The sequence below is a fragment of the Vombatus ursinus genome, unplaced genomic scaffold (genome assembly GCF_900497805.2).
Source record: "Vombatus ursinus unplaced genomic scaffold, bare-nosed wombat genome assembly UNPS02014847.1, whole genome shotgun sequence".
In the NCBI taxonomy this organism is placed as follows: Eukaryota; Metazoa; Chordata; class Mammalia; order Diprotodontia; family Vombatidae; genus Vombatus; species Vombatus ursinus.
The window spans coordinates 23,584,672-23,608,313 of NW_020954625.1; the positions used below are offsets into that span (position 1 = coordinate 23,584,672).

Here is a 23,642-nt window from a genome sequence, read left to right on the forward strand (position 1 = left end):
ATCAAGGAGATCGTGAGCAGAAACAAAAGGAGATACCAAGAGGATGGATTCGACTTGGACTTGACCTGTATCCTCTGCTGCGGCGCCCCTCCCCTCCCCCTCCCCGGAGCATCCCGGCCCCGCGCGCCCCCTCCCCCCCGGGGCCGGGCTTCAGGGGCTCCGGCCCGGAGGGTCAAGGCCAGGGGCCCCGCTGCGGCGGCCTCCGGGGGCCATTGTCCCTTGGTCGGTGCGTTAGGGAGGGTTAGCGAGCTCCCCCGGGGACCTACCTGGGAGCAGCAAGCAGGGAAGCGGGGAGCCCGCCTGCCGGGGCGCCCTGGGCCTAGGGTAGGCCCTACCTAGAGCGAGGGTCTGGAGGGGAGACGGAGCATTAGGCTTGCACGTACCAGGATTGCATCAGAATCTTGCAGGGATTGTTTCTGGGGCCCTGGGTTGCCTTGAAAGATAGATGCCTTAAACCAGTGAGTCTAGGGGCTCAGTCTTCGACCCTGGCGGCAAAGGGGAGATGCCTCCCACTCCCCGAGATCTGTGCCAGGGAACCAGATTAGCTACCATCGGGGGCTGGGTTTAGTAGTTTTGCGAAGTTTTACATAATTAGTGCTATGATCAACCCTGTGAGGCCTATGCTTATGTGAGGTCTTTGTTAAATGTGCTTTTTTTATTCCCTCATAGTAGGCTGACATGTCGGTTAAGGCATGAAATGAACTGCTCAACAGCGTTTTCTGTGCTGCATCTACATGTAGTGGGATGGACCTTGAGTGGCTTTGATCCCTAATGATAATGTCAATAAGATCAGTGGGCATTCTGGGTCTGGAATGGTTATTGCAAAGGTTAAATTTAATGTTCATTGCAAATTTTAAGTATTATTGTGAAGTGTTGTTGTCAATTGATAATTGACAATATTTATTTTTCGGGTCTCCTGGCATGGTAAGGGCCTCGATAATTTTGATTTCCACCTTTAATGAGACGAAAAACCTGGTTTATATTTTTACCAGTTAACATGGCCTGGAAGAGCTGGTCAGAGTGTCAGTGTACCCATTTTGAATTGAGTTACGTTGTAGATTAATTGTTAAGGCTTTTAATGTTTAAATTTACCAAAGCAGTTTATTGACTAAGAGAAACCAAGAATTTTGGCCAGGACTTTGCTCTGGCAGGATTAAGGTTAGGCCTTTGCATTCTAAAGAGGAAGGCCATCAAAGCGCTTTATTGTCATCCCTGTAGTTTTGGTTTTGACCAAACCTGGGAATTATATTCATTTTCCTTATTTGCATACTCATGAAAGGTACACTTTTTAATCTAACAATTAATTGTCCTGTTGGTATGCATGTATGAAGAAGCAGAATTTAAAGTAATTAGATTTTTGGTGTTCAGGCGATTGGAGCATTTTGAACATACAGTGGCATAAATTCAGTAGCAAACCATATGGATAGAATTGAACAGATGTGGAGCACGAGATGGACTTTTTTAAAATAAAAAATCAGTAGTTTGTGTTGACAGTCTCTTCCTTGGAAGCAGCAGCCTCTTGCTAGTATCTTTCCATAGAAAAGTACTAAGGTAGCATATGAGGCTTGACTACAGAATATCCTTTCTCAAAAACACTTTAGTAATGGTCAGCAAAACATTAAATGGAGAGAGTGACATCTAAATTACTCTTACATGAAAAAGTTTGGAGGAGAATAAGATGACAGAATTTAGTGTCTAAAGAATTTGGTTCCCTTTCGTATTTGTTACATTTGTACTTTTGCCTTTTTCTACTGCTTTATTAAAATTTTATCTTAATATTTATGCCAACTGAACATAAGCATACAGGTGTTTTTGTTTTTCTTAAGAACAGTAGGCACATGTTTTGTTAGAGGAAGTTACTAAACATAGATGAAAACAATACATATTCCTATTAAGTTCTTAACTTAGTATTTTTAGAGTAGCGTTGGAAATTTAAGAGACTGCATTGATTGAATGTCGTAGACGCATTTGAACTGGACAGCAGTGCCTACGAGGTGGCTCATTGAAGGTTTTGTTTTATGACTTGTTTTATCAGCACTTCATTTGGGGAGTCAAATTATAATAGCGGTTATCTGAGAACTAGGAAGAAAACTTTTTCCTAATTAAGTGCTTTTAGTGGGCTTTTTGGATCATCTTAAAAATGGCTAAAATGATGTCAATTTTCAAATTGTGATGTCTGCAAATTATGACCCTCTGAATGACTATCTAAATTATATCAATATGTAGTCATTATGCAAATCTACCAGGTTATTATATGAGTAGTAAAATGCTATTCTTGGGGGGGGGTGTACATCTGTACATAAAATTTATGCAACTTAAAAACAGTTACTAAAGCAAAAGATCATTGAAAGCTTCTATTCTCAAAATTTTTTGATGCACCAAAAAAAATGCTTGATTTCACTGTCAGTCAACCAACAAACATTTATGAGGATCACCCGGTATGTGGTGTGGGGTTTTAAAGATGCAAGTGAAGCAGACTCTGCCCTGCAAGAGCTTGTCTCCTTAGCAGACAAAGTCTGCACTTGACCGGCTCTATTTCTGATTATTGTGGGGAAACATTAGAGTGAGAAGTAATGAAGACATTATCACTCTCTGATCAATTGTAGTGTCTTTAAGAAAAAAATTGACCTCAAGTTGAATCAGTGAAAAGTAGAAAAATCCTTATTTCCTGAAAAAAATAAAATTTTATTTTCAGTTAAAAAGCATTTATATTCTCTGTCTTTCAACTCCCTCTCCATTGGGAGAGGAAAAAGGAAAACAAAACCTTTGTAACAAGTCTGCATAATCAAACAAAACATTCCCTATTGGCTTTATCCAAAATTGCCTATACCATTCTGCATCTTGAGTCCATCATGTCTCTGTCAGGAGGTGGCTATGCTTTATAATAGCACCTCTGGCTATGTTCATGTTCAGTGTTCGTGGCTGAACATTGCATTGCTTAGCGTTTTTAAGTAAAAGTAAGTCGTTAATGAAAAGATTTCTCATCACTGCAGGACAACTGCACTAGTGTGCATTTCAGTAATTTTTTTGGTGGTTATTTAAATTTTCTGAAATTAAATTCATCTTGAGCAGGCTTGTAGGTTATCCAGAGGTATAAACTAGAGTATGGAGTTTAATGTGGGAGAATAAAGGCCCCTTTAGAATAGTATGACATTTTAAGGCTTTATTTGCATCTTATAAAAATCAGCTCTGAACAAGAATTCACACACTTAGACTACTGTCATGGCTCTGAAGTGATTGTCAGATTAATATTTTTCAGTGGTCTTTGGGTGACTACCTAACCCTTTCTAGTTTTAAATCTGTTACTGTCACCATCTTCCCCCCAGTGACTTGGTCACCTAGTAACCTTTTATAATCACTTAGCAAGTTTTGCCCTAGCAGCTTTATCCAAGAGTTAAGAATTTAGGAAGTAGATGAGCTGTCATTTACATTGTTATATTTCATAAAGGGGAAGTGAGTTTTGCTGCAATTTATTTCTAATTTTTTTGTTTGACATTCATGAAATAAGATTTAAACTTTTAAAGTACTTGTACTTTATAGTACTTATACTGTAAAAATTAATAAGTGATTAAAAAAATCACAATATATTGCGAAGTGATGAGCCAAGTTTTAATGGTTAGGCAACAGGAAAACTTCTTTAACTTCAGATTTTGCTATATTTTGTAATAATTTTGTTGTAAATAGTGGGAAATCTGGTGTTTTGAATTGACATTTTATATAGTATAAGTTAAATGACTTGCTCTGATTTTAAAGTAACCTCGGAAGGCTTTCGATTCCTTGTGTGGTGTTTTTTTTTTAAGATGTGCTTATTTTTTAATATCCTCTACTTTTGGTTAATGTGCATTTGATGAGAGAACTTTTTTCCTAGAAAGCAAATTCATGTGAGAAGGTGTTGAGTGTGGGAAAGAAGTGGGTGCTGGGAATTCTGAAGGCCTTTCACAGCTGTGTGTAGCATTTCTGTGTGAAAGTATCCGTTTTATGAAAATACTAATATTCCATCTTGTATTTTTGCTGTTTAAACTTTCCTTGGTGCAAGCCACAGTGCAAAATAGTTTGTCCTAATTTTTATGGAAAACAAAATTAGGTAAAAGTTGATATTTAGTTCATTTTTGTTTCATGTGAATTTTTTTGTGCTACATGCGTATGTTCCTTCATAATGACTCTTGTGATTATTTAGGACCTAGAAAACATTCTGATAAAAAACAGTTACGTAATATTTATGTGGCTGGCTAAAAATAGTTTGTATGGTTGTGCACAATAGCATCCTTACCTCCTTACCTTTATTTTCTTTCCTCTTGCAGTGAAATCTGTAGTGAAGAATCTTGTGGCCTAGTCTTATCACAGAGCCAGAGGGAACAGGCAAGATTCATTCTTGGAGAGTGTGATAAAAATGTTAATGCTGCATCTTCCTAGTGAGCTCCTGGGAGTGGTGGTGCTTTTGGTGGTTGGTGTTCACTTCTGGTTTACAAATGGCTTGTAGGTGGTAGCTTTGATGTGAAACATTTGACATGAAAAAGTGAGATGTGGTGTTGTGTTGGAATTTGAAGAAATGGTCAAAGTTCGTGATAAAGCATTGATGACTTTGGTCATTGACTTTTATAAAGGTTATATGGCTCCCACGTTCTTTCTTTCCTGGGTGTCACCATAGAAAAAGTTTTTATTCATAGGGATTTTCTTTGTAGATGCAGTGTATCTAAATGTGGCACTTGCTCAGTTTTTACAAAGTACTTTTCAGTTTATAAAAAATATTGGAAATGGCAAATAAATATATTGAACTAAACCATTTACCATTTCCCCCACTTCTGTACTCTTTATTACTTCCTTTGAAATAATTTATATTAGTTTTTTTAAAAGATAACCATATATTATCTGAGTTCAAATATGAGGACAAATTTAACAAACGCTAAGGGTTAGCCTGTATTTTGATTAGTGAGAGCAACTGGGTTCACTTCAGCATAAACGCTGATTGAGTGATCGTGAAATGCCCCAGTTAGAGATGGAGCAAACTTTTCATTCAATAAGACTGAAATGCCATCTAGTCAAAAACTGACTTTAGCATCTAGGAATGAGCATTCTTCACCTGTGCCTGGTGTGGGAAAGACTAGTGACAGCCTAAGGAGGAATGATAACTTGCTCTATGGTTTGGTACCTTCATATAGGAAGGAGAAAATGCTTTTCTATCACTCCTGCTTCTGAATCTGTCTGATTGTTAAAAGGGTTAATCGTGTGTCGTGCAACACTAACTAGTTCCTCAGAGCCAAGATAGGTCTGAACTGTTGAAAAATTTTAATATTTAGATAAATTCTCATGTTTGGAAGTTGGTCAGTAATCTGGATTTTTCATAACAAATATAAATCAGTATCTTAAACCTCGGCTGTTTTAGATTTTATCTAAGGACAGTCATTGAAAATGAATTTCTTTAATTTAGAAAATGTCAAAATTTTAAATTTCATTACAAGTAAGCATTGTGTATTTTTTTAAACTATAGGAATGAAGCCAGAATTTTCACATATGTTAATCAGTATTTCTTTTGTACTTCTTAGTTAATAGAATGTTGTACTATGATGTTGCTTTTCTGTTGATCTATCATAAATGAGATGGAAAGTTTAGGGTTCCAAAGAAAGCCATTCATAGCTTTGATATGAGAGAGAGAGAGAGAGAATCTGTAGACCTTTTTTTTTTTTGGTTAAAAAAATGGATGATTTGCACATGTAATTTTCATTTAACATTACTGTGATATGGACACTACCTGTGTTACTGTGCCATGTTATTGTAGAAAGGTCTGATAACTCATTTGGTGTTCTGTCCCTTAAATTTTGAAAATTTCTTCCAGATTGCATTTAGTACCTTCAATAAACTTCACTGATTACTGTGCCACAGTTAACCTTAAGATTTAAGTTGAGAGGTCCACTGGAAACATAGAATATGTTAATGTAGAAAGTAAACTGGAAGACTATAAACTGATTTCAAGAAAGTCTTTGGTTATTTTGATTAAAACTCATGTAGTTCTCTCTTAAAATGAAAATTATTTTTTATATTGAAATAGTAAATATTAGATGTCAGAAATCTAAACTTTTTTAGGTGTTAAGTAGAGATCTTTATGTAAAATCATGATGATTGCGGGAGGATTTTGACCTGTATCATTTGGGGCTACGTTAATATAGCATGGGAATCGTAACATTTGGAATGAAACCTTATCCTGTAATTTTGATTTGCATTTTGTATTTTGTCATGCTTGCTAATAGAAATCTGGAACTTAGAGATGGAAAGAAAGACATCAAGATTAATCATTGTACCGTCTAAGCTTATTTTTTTAAAAAAAATTTATCCAAGAAATAATGGATAGAGGGAATTGGGGAATAAATTCTAATGTTTTGTAGTCAATGTCAATGGAAGCTTGCTTTTAAGGAGTCAGTCCTTATTTCAGTACCTTTCCATGTTAAAGTGAACTTTTAATTGGGTACACTGGTTTTCTTCTTTGATGCAAATACCTATCCTAGTGAAGCTTGTCCTCTGTTGATTTGTTTCTTTTAGGCATAGAATTTGTAGAACTTTTTCTGATCCTCATAAGGACGTATGAGATTAGATGATTAATAGGTCACATTTTGCATTTTTTTTAATATCATAAAAATTAGCCAAATTTCTTGTCAAGGGTCTGAGCTTCACACTGTGACATAAGAACAACTTTATTTACTTTCCTCCCTTTGGAGTCAAGTTGACTTGTATGAAAAATAGTGTTCCTGCTCACCAGTTTGTCTTTCAAGGGGGATACTAACAGAGTCCCATGGGGCCCTCCCTGAGTTCTTCTCTGTAACTAAAAGTAAAAGTTGATGAAAAGTGGTGAAAAGATCACAAAGGATAGGATTGATTTTTATGTGCCTGATTTTTCAGGTTAAGAATGAGTATAATTTCCCTTGGTGGTAGTAAGGATTGTTGACTAATTCTCTGTGTGTAATATCTGTTATTTAAGGAGGACGTGGAGATAAAGTATGTGATGAAGAGGTATGCCAGGTAGAGGTGAAGCAGTTTGATTATACAGGTAACCTATTGTCTTTGGATCAGGTGCAGTCTGAAGGAGTTACAAATAAAATGGGATTTATACTTTCAGGTAATGAAAAGCATATTTGTGCTTTTCTTAAGATTAAAAAAAAATGATATCTTTTGTTTTTGAATCGTCTCATTTCCCTAATGATCCTTTCCTCTTCCCCCCCTTCTGAAAACCAACCCTTATAAAACAGACTAGAAAATGGGAGGGGGGTTAGTGGTGGAGGGGGCACAGTTCAGCAAAACTAAGCAATAAATTAAAATAAGTCTGATGTTGGGAGCGTGCTCCCTAGCCCTTAGTGAGGGGGCTCTGGTGGGGAGTAGATGTCTTCTCCCCAGGAGGACTTTGGGACCAGGTGTGGTCACTGCATCTTGGTGGTGTTCGTCTCCCATTATGTTGCTTTGTCCCTTTCCATTTACAGTGCGACAGTCATTGTGTATATTGTTTGCCTGGTTCTGCTTATTATACCCATTGTATCTGTTCATGAGTCTTTGAGTATTTTGCTGTTTTGGTCATGTTCGTTGTTTCTTACCAGTAATATTCCATTACATTCATGTATCATAGTTTGTTTAGCCATCCCCCAATTGATGGGCATCTACTTTTTTTCCACTTTGTTGCTTCACAAAAAGTGCCATGTATTATGGGGCTTTTCTTTTTGTCATTGGCCTCCTTGGGTGTGTGCTTAGCAGTAGATCTCTGGGTCAATGGCAGCAGACGTTTTAGTCACTTCTTTTTCACAATTACTTTCCAGAATGGGGAGACCAATTTCCAAGTCCACTAGCAACGTATTAGTTTGCCCATTGGCCCACAACTCCTCTAGAACTGACTATTCCCACCTTTTGTCACTTTGCCAGTTCTCATTTCAATTTAACAAACATTCATTTAACTGCTCCTTCAGCACATACTTCCCCAGGGTGGGGCCAGGGGAGAGAGAATTTTTAGGAAAGACCTGGTCCCTGCTGTCAGTGAGCTTTTAGTTTAGTAGGCAGTCATGTCACAGCATATATCCACATAGAGATAAAGTACAGGCAAGCAAAGCACAGTGCTCGAGACAGCTGAGTGTCACAGGGGATGGAGCTCTGGACCTGTAGTTAGGAAGATCTGAGTGCAAATGCGGCCTCAGGCACTTGCTACCTGGATGACCCTGTGTAAATCTCAGTTTCCTCAACTGTAAAATGGGGATAATAACAGCACTTTCTTAGCAGGGCTATTATGAGGATCAAATGAGATATTTGTAGAATACTTATGCACTGTGCATGGCAAGTAGTAAGTGCTGTGTAAATGCTTATTCCCTTCACTCTTACCCTACTCTATCAGTATTGCCTTGGAGCAGGCCCCAAAGCTGTTCTCAGCCAGAGCTAATAGGGCTCGCTGGCCCTTTAAGAAGAAGGGATTAAGAGGCCCAATACCCTTGGGCAGGCCTGCTCTGTGGGCCTATGTTGTGCAGGCCTGCCTTGGAAGGTGAGGAGGAAGTCAGGAAAAAGTTTTCATAGATGGGTTGGTGTTTGATCTGGGCTTTAAAGAATGGATAGGAACTAAAACAGGCAGAGAACTGGGCACAGGAAATAGAAAGTGGGAAAGTGCAGTGTACATATGGCGATGATTCAGTCTGGTTGGATTGTAGATTCTATAAAAGGCCATAGTGCTAGATAAGCCTAGAGAGGCAGGGTGCTTCTCCATCAGAGAGGACCTTGAAGTCAGGTTATTTGGGAGGCAAATCACTATTAATGGGTTTTGAGCAGAGGAGTGATATGACCAAGGCCGAGTGTAAAGAACATTCTTCTGACAGTGTGAGAGCTAGATTGGAGAGTGGAAGGTAGATGTTCGGAGCCTCTAGAAGCATTCGAGGATGATAAATGGAGGCAAGGCTTGTATGAGGAAGGTGTCAGTGGGGCTCGAAAGGAAAAGGGATGAGTGGAAGGCAGAGACCTTTCCGAGGTGGATCTGACAGGATCTCTCTCATCCCTCCTATCTAAAGATAACACCAAGATTTTGAATATGGGGAACTAAGTAACCTGAGTGGGGTGCTGCTCACAGAAAGTGCCCCGGGTTTTGAGGGGAAGCTGTTAAGATCAGTTTTGTGGATGTGTTGAATTTAAGACGTCTGGCCACTGATAGGAAGACTTTTGGAGATGCCCTGTGCAGCTAGGAGGAGAGGGTAGTACTGGAGAGCTAGACTGGAGCATTCATTTCTGTCGAGGTGTCAGTTGGAGTCCAGGGAGTGAAGGAGATTGCCTAGGGGGAGGAGAGAATGGAGAGAGAGAGAGAGAGAGAGAGGACCTTGGAAGAGCTTTTCTCTTAAAGATCTGGAAGAAGAGTCAGGATAGGTCTTTATGGGAGGCCTGTTGAATTAAGGGAATGGAGGTGGGAGAGGGACATTTTGCAGTGTCTGATGAGTAGGCATGACCAGAACTGAGCTTTAGGAATGCCTCCTGGGCAGCTGTGTGCAGGATGAACCAGGACGGAGTAAGTGGAGAAGAGAGCATCTCTGGACTCTGGTTCTACTGAGTTATCCAGGAAGAGTTTTCATAGGATTTGGGATCATGTGGTTCATCCCTTTCATTTTACACCAGAGGAACTGAAAGCTAGAGAGATGACAGTGGCTTGTCTGGGGTCAGCACAGTCAGGGTCCAGAATTGATCTCAGGCTTTTCCCTCAAGACATCTCTTCCTGAGCAATTCAGAGTATCCTGAAGTGAAGAGAGCTTTTCTTTTTTTTTTTCCTTTTGGCTTTTTTTAGTGAGACAATCGGGGTTGAGTGTCTTGCCCAGGGTTATGACAGCTAGTAAGTGTCGAGTGTCTGAGGCCGGATTTGAACTCAGGTCCTCCTGACTCCAGGGCTGGTGCTCTATCCACTGTGCCACCTACCTGCCCTGAGAGTTTCCATTTGGCACAGTTGCAAACTCTTGCTTTCTTTGTAAAATGGTTTTCCTTTTTCTTGAAGACAGTGCTCAATCTCTCTGTTTTATCGTGAAGCCCATCATGGAAGAAGAGTCTTGAGTGGTTAGTTGTGGTTATTATATGGAGCTACCATATTCTTCGAGGTAGGACTTTAAGGAACTTCTAGTGTAGTTTTGGACACCTTGGACTACAGATACATGGTCCATTGTTGTGTGAACAGTAGAATAAATAGCACACCTCCCTTGAATGGGGTTTGTGAAGATACCTCTTAGTATTGTGCTACTGGAGCTGTGCTTAAAAATGTGACCTTGATCTTTTCTTAGGAGAGGCTGCAAATATTTGCACGTATAACTGACTATATGATTCGGAAGGAAATAATCATGTCATTACCCATAGAGACCTTGGGTTTATTTGAGGATCATGCCATGGGCTTGATGTTTTTGGAGGAGTTGAATTTCAAGGATGTCTCTTGGTATCCTGTGAGTTCAGCCTGTCTGCCCTTAAGTTGAAATATTTTGGGTATAATTTTATGAAATACAGTGGTCAGGTTGTCCTAAAGAATAGATCAAGGAAAGAAAACTTTACACCTGTTGCTTTTGTCTCGGTTGCTTTTGAACCTTTTTCTAGTTGAGCTTTTTGGACATTCTGTTTTGACTGTTTCTTCCACCAGTTCTGAACTCTTGTAAAATAATTCTTTCCTTTGAAACTTATTTTCTTTTCTGTGGATATTTTTAAGTCATCATTTTGTTGTGAGATTTCCTCGTTGCATTTGGTTTCTTTTTTATTTCATCTCATGATAGTAATTGGTTCATTGTACATTAGATGTGTTTTGGGAATTCTAGCTTTGTTTCTGATTTTTCAGATTCAGCGCAGTTTTTTTGCTTTTCCTTCTTTTAATCAATAGTCTTCCCCTCCACCTCCCATGTTGGAACTCTTCTTGGTTTACTCATTTCTTCAAGTGATTTTAAGAATATTCTTCAAAAGATTTCTGAAGGTAGTTTTGTTTCATGTTAGTACTTCTTTTGCTATTAGAAGAGGGTATTGAGTAGATAGGCTCATATCCCACTGTCTTCCTGGAAATTTCAGTCTAATTTGTTTTAAAAGAAAAAGTTCTATTTTATACTCTTTGTCTGTGGTGGTTAGGATTATCCCTAACTTTCTAACTTCCCTCTGTGTACTCATTGGGCTGGTGAATCAAAATTGATTTTTTTGTTTTGCTAATACTGTTTTATATTATTGTTCAGAATATTTTTTTAATGGTAACAATTAAAACAGAAAGACATGAAGTTAAAAATATAAAATATAAAAAGTATAAAGTATAAAATCTCATTATGTTTCTGAATCCATCTAATATAATTTTTTTTCTCCTATTGGTTCACAACCTGAGGGCCGCACAGTTATTGTCATATCAGTGGACACCAATAATATGAATACCGTTAATTTGGAAATGGGTTTTAAATTTTTTTTAAATTAATTTTTTTTAACTTTCCTTTAAAAGCTCTTGGATGGCCTGTTAAGCCTTTTAAGTTTGAGACAGTGAAATTGACTATCAGGAATCTTAAGTGATTCACATATATTTCTTATTTATTCAGTTGTGAGCTCATTGATTTAGAGTGTGCTATTCAGATTAAAAACTTGAAATTTTTAATGGAATTCTATTTCCATTTGGTCAGTGTTGGAGGTGCCAAAAAGTAACTACTATTCATATTTTGTTAGTTTCTTTTGTTTCTAAGGACAGAAGATTATGACTGGAAACTATTTTAGGAGCAAGTTGCTTGTTAGGATAATAATTCACTTGATTTTACAAATTATTTCCTATTCTTTCCTCCTTTCCCTATTAAAAAAAAAAAGCTGAGGGCACTTTTAAGTTAAAGGGAACAAACATTTTATATTGGATTTAATGCTGCTTGATAATTGGAAAATCTGGGTATATTGTAGATATTGCAAAACCAAGATTGGAAATAATGTTAAAGTATATGACAACTTCAGTTTTTTGTTTGAATAGTGACTTATCATTTAGCATTATTATTTTGAGTGACTAAGGTTTCACTGTGTTTTATTTAGTATTAAAAATATAAAGCTACATTTGATGCTTTTGCTTTATGGTGTATATTTAGAAGTAGGATTAGGTTCATTTAACTATTGGAAGATGTTTGATTTTTGCTGCAGATATTTTTGTTAACTGTAGTAAGTGAATTTCTCTGCTCAGTTCTTCCTGCTGTGATCCCACAGCCTTCCCTGATGTTAGTTGACCCTGGGTCCTCAAAAGCTAGGAATGATAAAGGAGCACTAGCTTCCTTAGGGCCTCCATAAGCAGTCAGTGTGCCTGTTGTCCAAAGGACAGCCTTGTGAAATTGGAAACCATTGACTCAATCTTCCAGAGAGTTTTGATAGACTTTGGAGGAGGGATGAATCATTAAAATATTGAAAAAATAGATAAATTATCGGAGTCTTTAGCCTTTTTTGCTGACTCATTTATAGAAAAGTAGCACCACATTGTAATTCAAAGTGGGCTTAACTTTGATTGTATGTTTAAAATTACTATATGATATCTGCAGAAGCAAAGCTCTCATTTTTATATCTGTTTATTACTAATTTATAATTTTTCTACTCTCCAGCAATTAATTGCAATTTAGTCCTGAAGTGACAAATGGAATTTTCATTTTTGTGTCTTTGTTACTTTTCTTTTTCCTTGAGTAATACAGGTTTGTTGGTTTGTTGTACTTTTGTACTTGGAAAATAATGTGATCCTCTAGATTTTTGTGACTGCCAGGGTGGTTTCTGCTCCCCTTTGGTGAACCTTTGGTGTTCACTTGGACTTGATAGATTTCTTTTGCTTGAGAATATGTTGGCTGGCTTTATTTACCAAGATTTCCAACATTTGTCATAAGGCAAATAGTACTTTAGCTGTATTAGATGTGCTTGCGATAAATACGTATTTGCCAAGTGAAAAATGTCAGTTTCTTTTTATAGTTTTTGAAGTTTAAGCCACTAGCAGTGATTTGGACACTGACTTTATTGATTTCTCTTTAATAGAATTGCCATAACTATTAGCATTTGTCCAAATATGACCGCGCCAAAGAGAAGGGCCGCAGCTGGGTGCTGGGTCTGTGATTTCATTGATAGGGGAGCTCTCCGCTACCTTGTCAGTCTGCACTTGGAGTGTGGTGGGGGGAGTCCCAGGATCTGACTGTGAAAGAACTCAGGTCTTCCAGGCTGCAAGCAAGGCCAGACCTCCTTCACTTACTGTTGGGATTGGTGGTAGCGCGGTTGTGTGGGTGCTGCTGGATTTTGTTTAATAGAAAATGTGGAGGATGGGGGGAAGGAAGTTCTGTTGAAAAAACGGAAAGCGAAGAAACCCGTGCGGCATTGGTGTTGGAGTTGAAGTCTTTACTACTGAGATTATTAGGGCCCAATGTAATGGACAGTCTTCTTGGTAGAACAGAAAAATTACTAGATTTGGAGTCAGAAATCCTGGGTTTTAGTCCTGGTTCCACCAAGCCGTGTGATATCAATCCAATTACATTAGAGTTGGAGAGGCCCCCAAGGCCTTTTTCATCCAGCTTGTAACTGAGCACGAGTCCCTTCTGCTCCAAGTTCCATAGCTCATCATCCCGCCTTTCCAAGGGAGACCATTCTCCTGGGGGGTGACTGTATTGGGAATGGCTTCTGGATTACCGGCAGTTCTTCCTGACTTCAAATCCGCATCGACCCCTCGCTCCTCGTGCGCAGGTTCTCGCTTGACTCTCTCCTAGAGCGGCCGTACGTTCCTGCGCCTCCCTGCTGTTTTCTGCTTCTCCATTCCTCCGTCGATGTTAGCTTCTTCACGAAGCTTTTCCAGATGCCCCCAGTCAATCAGTGGCCTTCTCCCACCCAATAGTGATTTGTTTTGTACATCTTTGCCCCCCCTCCCCCATATCCAGTCACTGCCAAGTCCTGTTGATTCCACTTTTGCAACATCTCTCCCTTTCCCCCTCTCTCCTCTGGCACTGGCACTGGCGCTGCCCTGAGCCACGTCCTCCAGACCTCGTGCGTGGACTGCTCTCTGAGTCCCTGGTGGATCTTCCCATACCAAGCTGTTCTCCACTCGGCTGTCAGTCTGATCTTCCTAAAATGCAGGTCTGACCACATCACTGCTCTGTGGTGGCGGCTCACTATGACCCTCAGGATCAGTGACTAAGGCCTGTTTTGTATTCAGACGCCTTTATGACCTGGTCCCTTTCTACCTTTCCAGTCTTCTTAAACCTTGTTCTCTTCCATGTACTCTTTTTGTTCCTCAAACAAGACACTCCCATTTCCTGCTTCTGGGTGTTTCCAGGCACGTCTGTCATACCTAGAACTTTCTCCCTACCCAGTTCTGCCTCCTGGCTTCCGTCCCGGCTGAAGTCCCAATCCCTCTTAATGCTAGTGCCTTCCCTCCGTTGATTAGCTTCAGTTTGTCCAACTTGTAGAGTTGTTTGTGTATTGTCTTCCTCATTCATTGGCAAGCTCCTTGAGAGCAGGGACTTTTTGCGGGGGGGGGGGGGGGGAGGACTGTTCTTTTTATCCCCAGAGCTTTGCACTGTCTGTGGCACATAGTAGGTACTCAGTAAATTATAGTTGAGTGAACTGACTGGTTTTTGGTCCATTAAAGTGCACAAGATGATTAAAATGGGGTGACTAGGAGGTACAATGTTAGTATTAAGATGTCAGCCAGTCACCCTAGAATCAGGACAGGGCTCAATGCTGGGGAAACAGATAGATGGGCTTTTAAAACAACCTGGTAACTGCTTTGTCCATTTCCCCACCCTGAATCCTTTAAAAAATGACCCTCCTGGGGGCAGCTAGGTGGTACAGTGGACAGTGCACTAGGCTTGGAATCAGGAAGACTCATCATCATGAGTTGAAATCTGGCCTCAGATGCTTACTAACTATGTTATGCTGTACAAGTCACCTAACCCTGTGCTCCTCGGTTCCTCATCTGTAAAAAGCTGGAGAAGAAAATGGCAAACCAAAAAATGATCCTCCTGCTTAGACCTCAGTCTGGATCATGTACCTCCCTAGGACGCTGGAAACAATGAGAACAAAATATTTTGTGACATAACCTAAGTCTTAAAGACAAATATACAAAGTGATTATGATTTTATTGTGCTCAAATTAAATGCAGAATGAAATAAGCTAGTTCGTTCTCATTTGAAGTTTTTGGTGTCAAATATTTTGTTTTCAAGTTATGACATAGAAAAAATGTTCTTAAAACATGAGTTTGTCGAAAAATCTGATTTTGGTTCTTTTAGGCTTTATCTGAGAAATTCAGGACTCCACAATCTTTGTATCAGAAAACAAAATATTTTCTACCCAGATACATTCAGTGCTACTTTTCTTCATAGCTTTGTTCTCTAGCCCCTGCCCTTTGGACTAATACAGCCTCATCTTTCTCACCCCTAGAGAATTTTTTGAGTATAGGATTTAGAGGCTTAATCATATAGTAGCCCCCAGACCTAATATTTTAGTTAACTGGTTTGGATAAGAGTGAGTGAGGCATGGCTTTTATTTCAGAGAAAAAAATGTGATTTTTTGTTTTGTTTTGTTTTTTGGTGAGGCAATTGGGATTAAGTGACTTGCCCAGAGTCACACAGCTAGTGTTGTGTGTTTGAGTCTGGATTTGAACTCAGGTCTTCCTGACTCCAGGGCTGGTGCTTTATCCACTGTGCCACCTAGCTGCCCCAGAAAAATGTTTTAAAAGCTACAGTTGAACCTGTTTTTAGTCATGTGTACTTGTCAGCAAGACTGGTTGGCTAAGTCTTAGAAACAGGTTTTGATGGCTTGGTGTCTTTCAGATGCTTTTTGGCGTCCTTCATCTGGACTTAGCACCGAGGTTCCGTTTGAGTTTGTCAGTCTGATTAAGCTCATTGCTGATGCTTGTGGTGCAACTGATGGTCATGAAAGCGGTGATGTAAGTTAGAGCTCTCTTTTGGTTTATTTGGCAATGGGGGTAAATCCTAGCTGTTTTTTAGTGTAAGCTAGAAACCATGGGGGTTTTGTTTCTGTTTCTGTTTCTTTTCTTTTCTTTTTTTTTTTTTTAACAGTAGCACTGTTCTGAAACAGGAAACCATTCTTATCATATTCATCCAGAGACCTAGGAAAAGGGTAATTATTGGGTGTACTCGTTAAAAACCAGTTAGTTGGGCAACTCAAAACATTTCATGGTTCACAGATGCAGTGTGAGCAGTTGTACTTATATTATTACATAATTAACCAATGCCTACTGTAAAAAAAAAAGCATTAAATTAGTTGAAGCAAACCCTTATTAGAGTACTTAGTAGACTAGTAGGTTAAGGTTGCTAGCATTTTCAATCACCTGCTTAATGAATTTTTTGTAGTCCTAATTTCTTTCAGCTTGTATTTAGTTAAATAGAGTGCAGTCTGCTTTCATTGCCCTTAAAAATGTGCTGGAGGTGTTGTAGGCAGATTTCTTTACGATTAGATGTTTAATATTTTCATGAAAAGTGATTTCATGGAGGGGGAGGGGATACTTCATTGATGGTTGCAGATCAAAACCTATTTAGTATTAATGGCTTTAGAAATTTCTTTGGCCAGAAAGCCTAGGGCTAGGGGCAGCCTTGTTAGGCTAACTCTTTGCATCCTAGTTAGGCTGGTGCTTAGACTTTACTACTGTCAGCTGACCTGTTCTTGAAACCTTTCCTGCTTGACAGTATCTGTCAGCTGTGGCTGTAGGATCAGAGCCTTTGAAAACCCATCATCATCTCCACCGTGAGTCATTGGATCATTGGAGGAAGGCTTTAGTGGGAGCAAGTCTTTTCTCTTGGGAAAAACAACAATGAAATATGTTTTATAATGTGTGAATTTTTATGCTTTGTATATATTTAATACATAACATCATATATTAAAATATTTATTGAGCTTATTAATAGGAAGATAGATGGTCTTTATGTTACCTTTGAAGAATTATTTTGTATTTTAAGTATCAGTTTATTGAGCAGTCTTGGGTGTATGAAAAATAGCCACGGAGCCCCCTGTGAATCTTTGTAATGCGAAGCTGGTGAGAGTAAACATGTTAAATAGGTAAAGAAGGAATGGGACTAAGGCTTCTGGGGGAAGTGAAATGAATGAACAGTGATATTTGGAGGGGATCAGTTGGCTTCTTGTTTGGTTTGGCACCGAGGGCAGAGATTCAGGGAGTGTGAGGAAAGCTCATCTTCTTGCTGGAGTGCTGTGGTTATTTATCATCATTATCATCATCATCATCATATTCTCCTTTTTTCAGTGGGGTTCCAATAGAAGTGGTCCTCAGAGAAATTACTGTCCTGCTATTATTCTTTTATAATGTTCTTCCCAGGTGGATAAAATAATGGCTTTTTATAGTTGAGTAAGAGTGTTAAGGTACGTCTCTTCTGTGTACCTTTGGTTCAGCTTTGGTAGCAGCCAGATGACACACAGGGCTGGTGCGGATGAACTTCTTGCTGTTCTTGTGTCATTTTGGTCTCTTCTGATAGTTCTGTCTCTCTCTCTGTCTGTCTCTCTGTCTCTTTCTCTGTCTCTCAGAATTTCTTTGTTTCATGTGGCTTGGAAAAGGATTTGAGATGGTAACGCTTACGCTTATTAAAAATAGTGTACTTAACTTTCTACGGATCAGTGCAGTCCAGGTGATTGGGAGCAACAGTTGCCTCTGTGAGAATGGTCTAGCACAGTGATAATCCATTACCTTCGTGGACCACAATTGGTTTAGCCATTCCCCAATTGGTGGTCCTTTACTTTGTTTGCAATTCTCAGTTATCACAAAAAAAAGTTATGCTATAAATATCTTGCAATTTTATGGGAACTTTTTTCTTACTGCTGGCTTCCCCACGGTGTAAGTGCAATAAGGGAGTTTCTGGCTCCAGAGGGTATGGGCATTTTAGTCACTTTCTTTGCATAACCCCAAGTTGCTTTCCAAAATGCCTATACCATTTCATGGCTCTACGGGCAGTATATTAGTGTGCTTATCATTCTGCAACCCCTCCGACCTTGACTGTTGCCATTTTTTCATTTTTGCCACTTTGCGGGGTATGAGGTAAAACCTTAGGGTTGTTTTGATTTACATTTCTCATGTCATTGATTAGGAGCATTTTTTGTATATGGTTGTGAATGCTTTGCAGTTCTTTTGAGAACTGTTCATATTCTTTGACAATTTATGTATTGGGGAATGGCTGCTAGTCTTATCCATATCAGTAGTTATATCTGTAAATTGTTCATATATCGTGGATGCCAAACTCTTATCAGAGTAGTTTGACAAAAAGTTTTTTCCCCATTCCATCACCTCCCTTGTTATCCTAGTTGCATTAATGTCGTCTGTGCGGAAGCTTTTCAGTTTCAGGTAATCAGAGTTATCTATTTTGTAAACCCTTCCATTTCTACAAACAAATCCACATGACTTCACTGTTAGTTTGATGCTTTTTTTAAAAAAATTAACATGGTTGGCTGAATTTACATCCGTGTCACTCCTGGAAGCCTTTTGATGCCATTCTTGGATTTCAGCCATTTCATAGCCCCCATTTTGAGGTAAACCACTTCTGATTACATTCACCATATCCAGTGGATTGCACCTGTTATCACCCTTTACTATTGCTTGATGAAGTGATGACATCTGTTTTTTTTACAGAAGTCTTTCTGTAGATTTTTGGCCTGTTCAGCACGTGAGTTAAGAATATCTGTCAATTCTTCTTTTTGACTAGGAGGTATTAATCTTTTTGTAGCTGTCTTATGGTGATAGGCCCGATGTTTCATTGTATGGGATTTTGTTAGAATATTTTATTATTGTCATCTCAGTCTCATTTTTTTTTAATTAGGTTCAGGTTAAAATGGTTCTGAGGCAAGCTGCTATCCTGCTATGATTCCTTTCTATTTGATCAGTGTTCAGTGAACTACCATACAAGGGGAAAAAAACCTGATTTTTGTAGCTGAAGAAATGTGTAAAATGAGGGGGTTGGATTATACGGCCACTGAAGTCCTGTCCTGCTTTAGATCTCTGATCCTATTAGAATGTAAGCTCACCCCCTGTGTGCTGTAAGCTTTTATTAATTGGCTACTACGTGCCAGAACACTGCTAAGAAAAACAAAAACCAGTCCCTGCCCTCAAGGAGCTCACAGTCTGATGAAGGAGACCACATGAAAACAGCCGTGTGCAAATAATCTAGAGTCCGGATTAATTGGAGGTGATCTACAGAGGGAAGTCATCCTTAATAGAGCTCCAGTAGCAGACAGAATAGCAGGAATGGACATGGACATCATCCTGTTACCACATGATTTGTATCTTTTTGGTTAAGTTCTCAATTGATTTTCTCATATTTTGAAAGCATTCCATTGTATGAAGCTTGGAGATTTGAGCATTTGGTATGGAGACAGCATCTATTAAAAATGTCGTGCTTAGGTCTAGGTGATGTTGGATAGCAGTTTGTTTTGTGATAATTCAGTATAGAGACGGTGATGATAAGGAAAATAATTGATCTACAGAGCTAATGTCATCTTTCATCACCAAATATAATATTGCCTTAATACGGTTACCTTCAAATATCTTATAGTGATTTTTTTTTTTTAAATCAAGCTCTTTCCTCACAGGAACCCTGTGAGGTATGTTTGCAAGAATTTCTGTAACCAAATTAATTTTTGAGACAAACAAGTACTTTAAAATGCCACATATTTGCACAGACGTTGTAACTTTCAAAGTGCTTTCCCATAGGCAGAGTAGACAGTAGACCTATTTCAGGGGTATAGAAACAAGAGACTGGAGAGCTTGGTGTGCTTAGATTATGGCATTTCCAAGGTTCCACAGTGGGGGAGGTGCTCGGCTATGAGCTGAGGCCAGGCACTCCAGTCTTAGTTCTTTGTCTGAAGGGCTGTTGTTACTCTAAGAAAATCTTTTGACTCTGGTTCTGGAGCTCTTGGTGGGGGTCTTGTCATCTATAAGAACTTAGAACTAACAGCTGCAAGACTTAGTTAATTTTTCCAATCCAGACAAATGTGGGATAAAATGCACAGTAAGACATAATTTACTATGGAGAAGTGGCCAGTCTGTTAAGACGAAATAGTTATAGGATTGTTCATTTTCTTGGAGATTTCTGCTTTTTAAACTGGGACAAAAAGAGTGATAGAAGCATAAACATAAACTTGCATTGTTATTTGGCATACATTTATTGTCTGTTTGGAGGACCTGTCTTCTCAGGTTCCCTCAGCTGGAAGTCAGTGTTAGACCTTTTTAAATTTCTGATTACATTTTTGTTGGACTTCTCTTTTGTACTTGATATTATTTCTTTTTTTTTTTTTTGGTGAGGCAATCAGGGTTAAGTGACTTGCCCAAGGTCACATAGCTAGTACGTGTCAAGTGTTTGGTCTGAGGCCATATTTGAACTCAGGTCCTTCTGACTTCAGAGCCGGTGCTCTATCCACTACGCCACCTAGCTGCCCCGGTATTATTTCTGTTACCTTTATTTGTGTTCATGTCAGATCTCCTGTCTTAGATTAAAGGCTTCTGGAGGACAGGGACTGTCTCCAGTCCTGTTTATCTTGGCCCCTGCTATGTAGCTTAGTATTAATAGCACTCAAGTAGTGTTCTCATTTTCACAGTAAAGAAACTGAGGCCCAGGACGGTTCAGTGATTTGCTTATTGTTGACAGCAGTCAGTGTCAGAACTAGGATTGCAATAATGCAACATGTAGGAATACTGTCTTATGTTGGCCTTTCTTTATAACCCCTGTATTCCTCTTGAGCTTGGTTAAGTTATTTACCTAGTTTCTTACTTCTGTTTTGGAGCAGCTTTTCTATCGTCAGAGAGAAAGGAAAAGACCCCCAAACTGGTTTGGTATTTGGACCCCCTCTCCCCCAATCGTTTTTAGAGCCTAATTTTTTTGGTAAACAGTTTGTTTCATGTGTGAGTTTTATATTAAGGAGCTGAAAACATCATTTATCAAATAGTAAAAGCTATGTTATAGGTTACTCACCAACTGGCAACATCTAGGAACCTACATTTGTTATCCTTCAATACCAATCTTCATTAGAATAATCATTCCTGATCAATGACTCCATATCTAGTGTGTTTTGAAAGACCCTTGTCCGAGTATAAGGACAAAGTTTTTTTTTTTTCTTTTTTTCCCTTCTTGAGACTAAAGCTGAATAAATACATTTGACCCCATGGGAAAGTAAAATCTTGAAGAAACAAAGAACCTTGAGAGCTCCCGGGATGGCAGATGGAACTGTATGACACATAGCGGCCCCCATCCCTTCCCCACTGGTCATTTCTTAGTCTCCTGTGATCTGGCATTTGACCCCATCGCTTACCCTGAGATTGTGCTCTTAAAGGTTTTACTAAGAGTCTCTTAACTGCCCTCTCCTACTGGCCTTGTCTGATTTGAGTTCTCCGATGCTTTCATTCCATTCACCAGCCTCCTCATTCTGCTCTTCCTGACCTCTGCCTGTGTGGCAGCTGCTTCTTCTTCACCTTTGCTGGATCCTCATGTGTCTCTCACCTCCCTGTTGTTGAGGATCCGCCAAAGCTTGGACCTAGGGCCTCTTCACCTTCCACACTGTCTTTAGGTGGTGGCTTTGTTACCCCTGTGTTTATGTCTCATAGCTCCATGAGTGTTGCCAGATCTCTATATCCATTTCCAATCTCCTTTTTGGGCTCCAGCATGTTGCAGACTACCTGTTACCTGTATCTAACTGGGTGGTCATCCCACCTCCCCCCAACTCAGCATGAGAACAGCATAGTGTAGTGGTGAGGTCACTGGCTTTGACATCAGAAGACCTGAACTCAGATCCTCCTTCTCACATTTCTTACCTACCTGACCTGGGGTGAGTCACTTAACATAACTAGGCCTCCGTTTTCTCCTGTCTAAAATGAGGGGTTGGACCAGCTAGATGGCCCCTGAGATTTGCTCCAGGTCAATCTCAGTGAAGTCCACTGTGGAACTGATTATCTTATCTGCATCTCCCCCAGCTTCCTGAGGGTAAGAGGAAGGTGGGAGGGAATAAGCATTTTTATATGGCACCTACTATGTGCCAGGCACTGTGCTCAGTATTTTACAGATAGCATCTTTGAGCCTCACAACAACCTGTGAGGGAGATGCTGTTATTAACCTCATTTTACATTTGGGGAGACTAAGGCAGACAGAGGTTAAATGACTTGCCCAGGGTCATATAGCTAGCCAGTAAGTGTCTGAGGTCTGACTTGAACTTAGGGCTTCCTGACCCCAGGCCCAGTGCTTTTTCTCCTGTCTTACCTAGCTGCCTAGGGTCAGTTTACTGTTTTTTTTTTGGTTTTTTTTTTTTTTTTTGGTTTTGTTTTCATTTGTATCCCTAGCATGAGGCCCTGAACTTCACAGATATACTTAACAGATGTTTGAATTAAATTAGGAACATACAAGAGATAGCTTTAAAAAAAAAAATGGGGTAATTGGAAAATACTTGTGAAATTGGGCTTAAGATAGAAATGAAAATATCAAAGAACCTATGGAACTCTTGAGTCCTGCCGCTGGCTAACTCGCCTTGACATCTCTTGTCAATCCTGTTTTCCTCATCTTTGCCTCAACCTCCAGCTGGAACTTGGAGCTGGAGTCAGAGCTACTCCAGATTCCTATCTTACCTGCTTCTTCTTGAAGTTTGATTACTTTAAAAAGAGCTTTATAGCTTCCTTATGAGAATCCATTTACTTTTTCACCATTGAAGGGTGCTCAGTTAATTGCAAATTTTGACTCGTAGGCTTTATTTTGTGTTAATTAATGTTTTACTATGAAACCTGATAAATATTGGTATTTTGTTTTCTTTAACAAAATGATAGTGTAATAAGATGGAATATTATTATTGGTGAGTAGACATAATTCTTTTTTTCTTATTTCATTAAATATTTCCCAATTACATGTAAATGTTTTTAAAAAACATTCATTTTTAAAAATTTTGAGTTCCAAATTCTCTCCCTCCCACTCCCTCTGCTCCTTGAGAAGGCAAGCAATTTGATATCGATTATACATGGGCAGTCATGCAAAATGTTTCCATATTAGCCATGTTATAAAAGAAAGCACAGACAAAAAAATCCCAGGAAAATAAAATAAAAAAACTCATCTGCATTCAGAGTTCATCAGAGGTGCAGAACATTTTTCATCATGGGTCCTTTGGAATTAGAGTAGACATAACCTCTTAAAAGTTATGTGTGTGTATATATATGATATAGGATCATTTTGGAATAGGAATATTCATGTGTTTATGGTAGTAGACACTTACCTTGTTTTAAAGAAATGAATTCTATAGAAATAGGAACATAGCTAGTAAAGTAGATGATTATTTGGCTTACAAAAGGATCCACCTGCGATAGGTTTTTATTAATATAACATTTCTCTAGTGCATTCTGATTCCATTTACAGAATTAAAAAGATGGATTTTTGTAAAATTGCTATCATAGGATTCAGAACTGGAAAATCCCATAGGGATTGTCTTGTCCAAGCCATCCAGTTTATAGATGAGGAAACTGAGACCCCAGGCAACTGAAGGACTTGCATGAGTTTGCAGAGATACCAAGTAGCTGACCCAGGTTTCAAACCTGGGTCCTTGGATCCTAAGTCCATGTTTTCCTGTCAAATTGTTGATCAGAACCCATTTCTTTTTGAGTCTCTGTAAAGTCAGGAATGCCTGTATTCATATATAGATGATTTAAAAATCAAGTGTCTGTAGCA

At 39.1% G+C, this 23,642-nt stretch overlaps 1 protein-coding gene across 1 annotated transcript in view; it reads left to right on the forward strand.

Annotated features, from left to right (window-relative positions):
- The window catches only part of PTEN (phosphatase and tensin homolog), a 79,913-nt gene that overhangs the window by 1,216 nt on the left and 55,055 nt on the right, over window positions 1–23,642 (forward strand). The window contains exon 3 of the mRNA XM_027840675.1: window positions 7–67. Coding sequence (XP_027696476.1) covers window positions 7–67 — 61 coding nt within the window. The remainder of the gene's footprint in view (window positions 1–6; window positions 68–23,642) is intronic.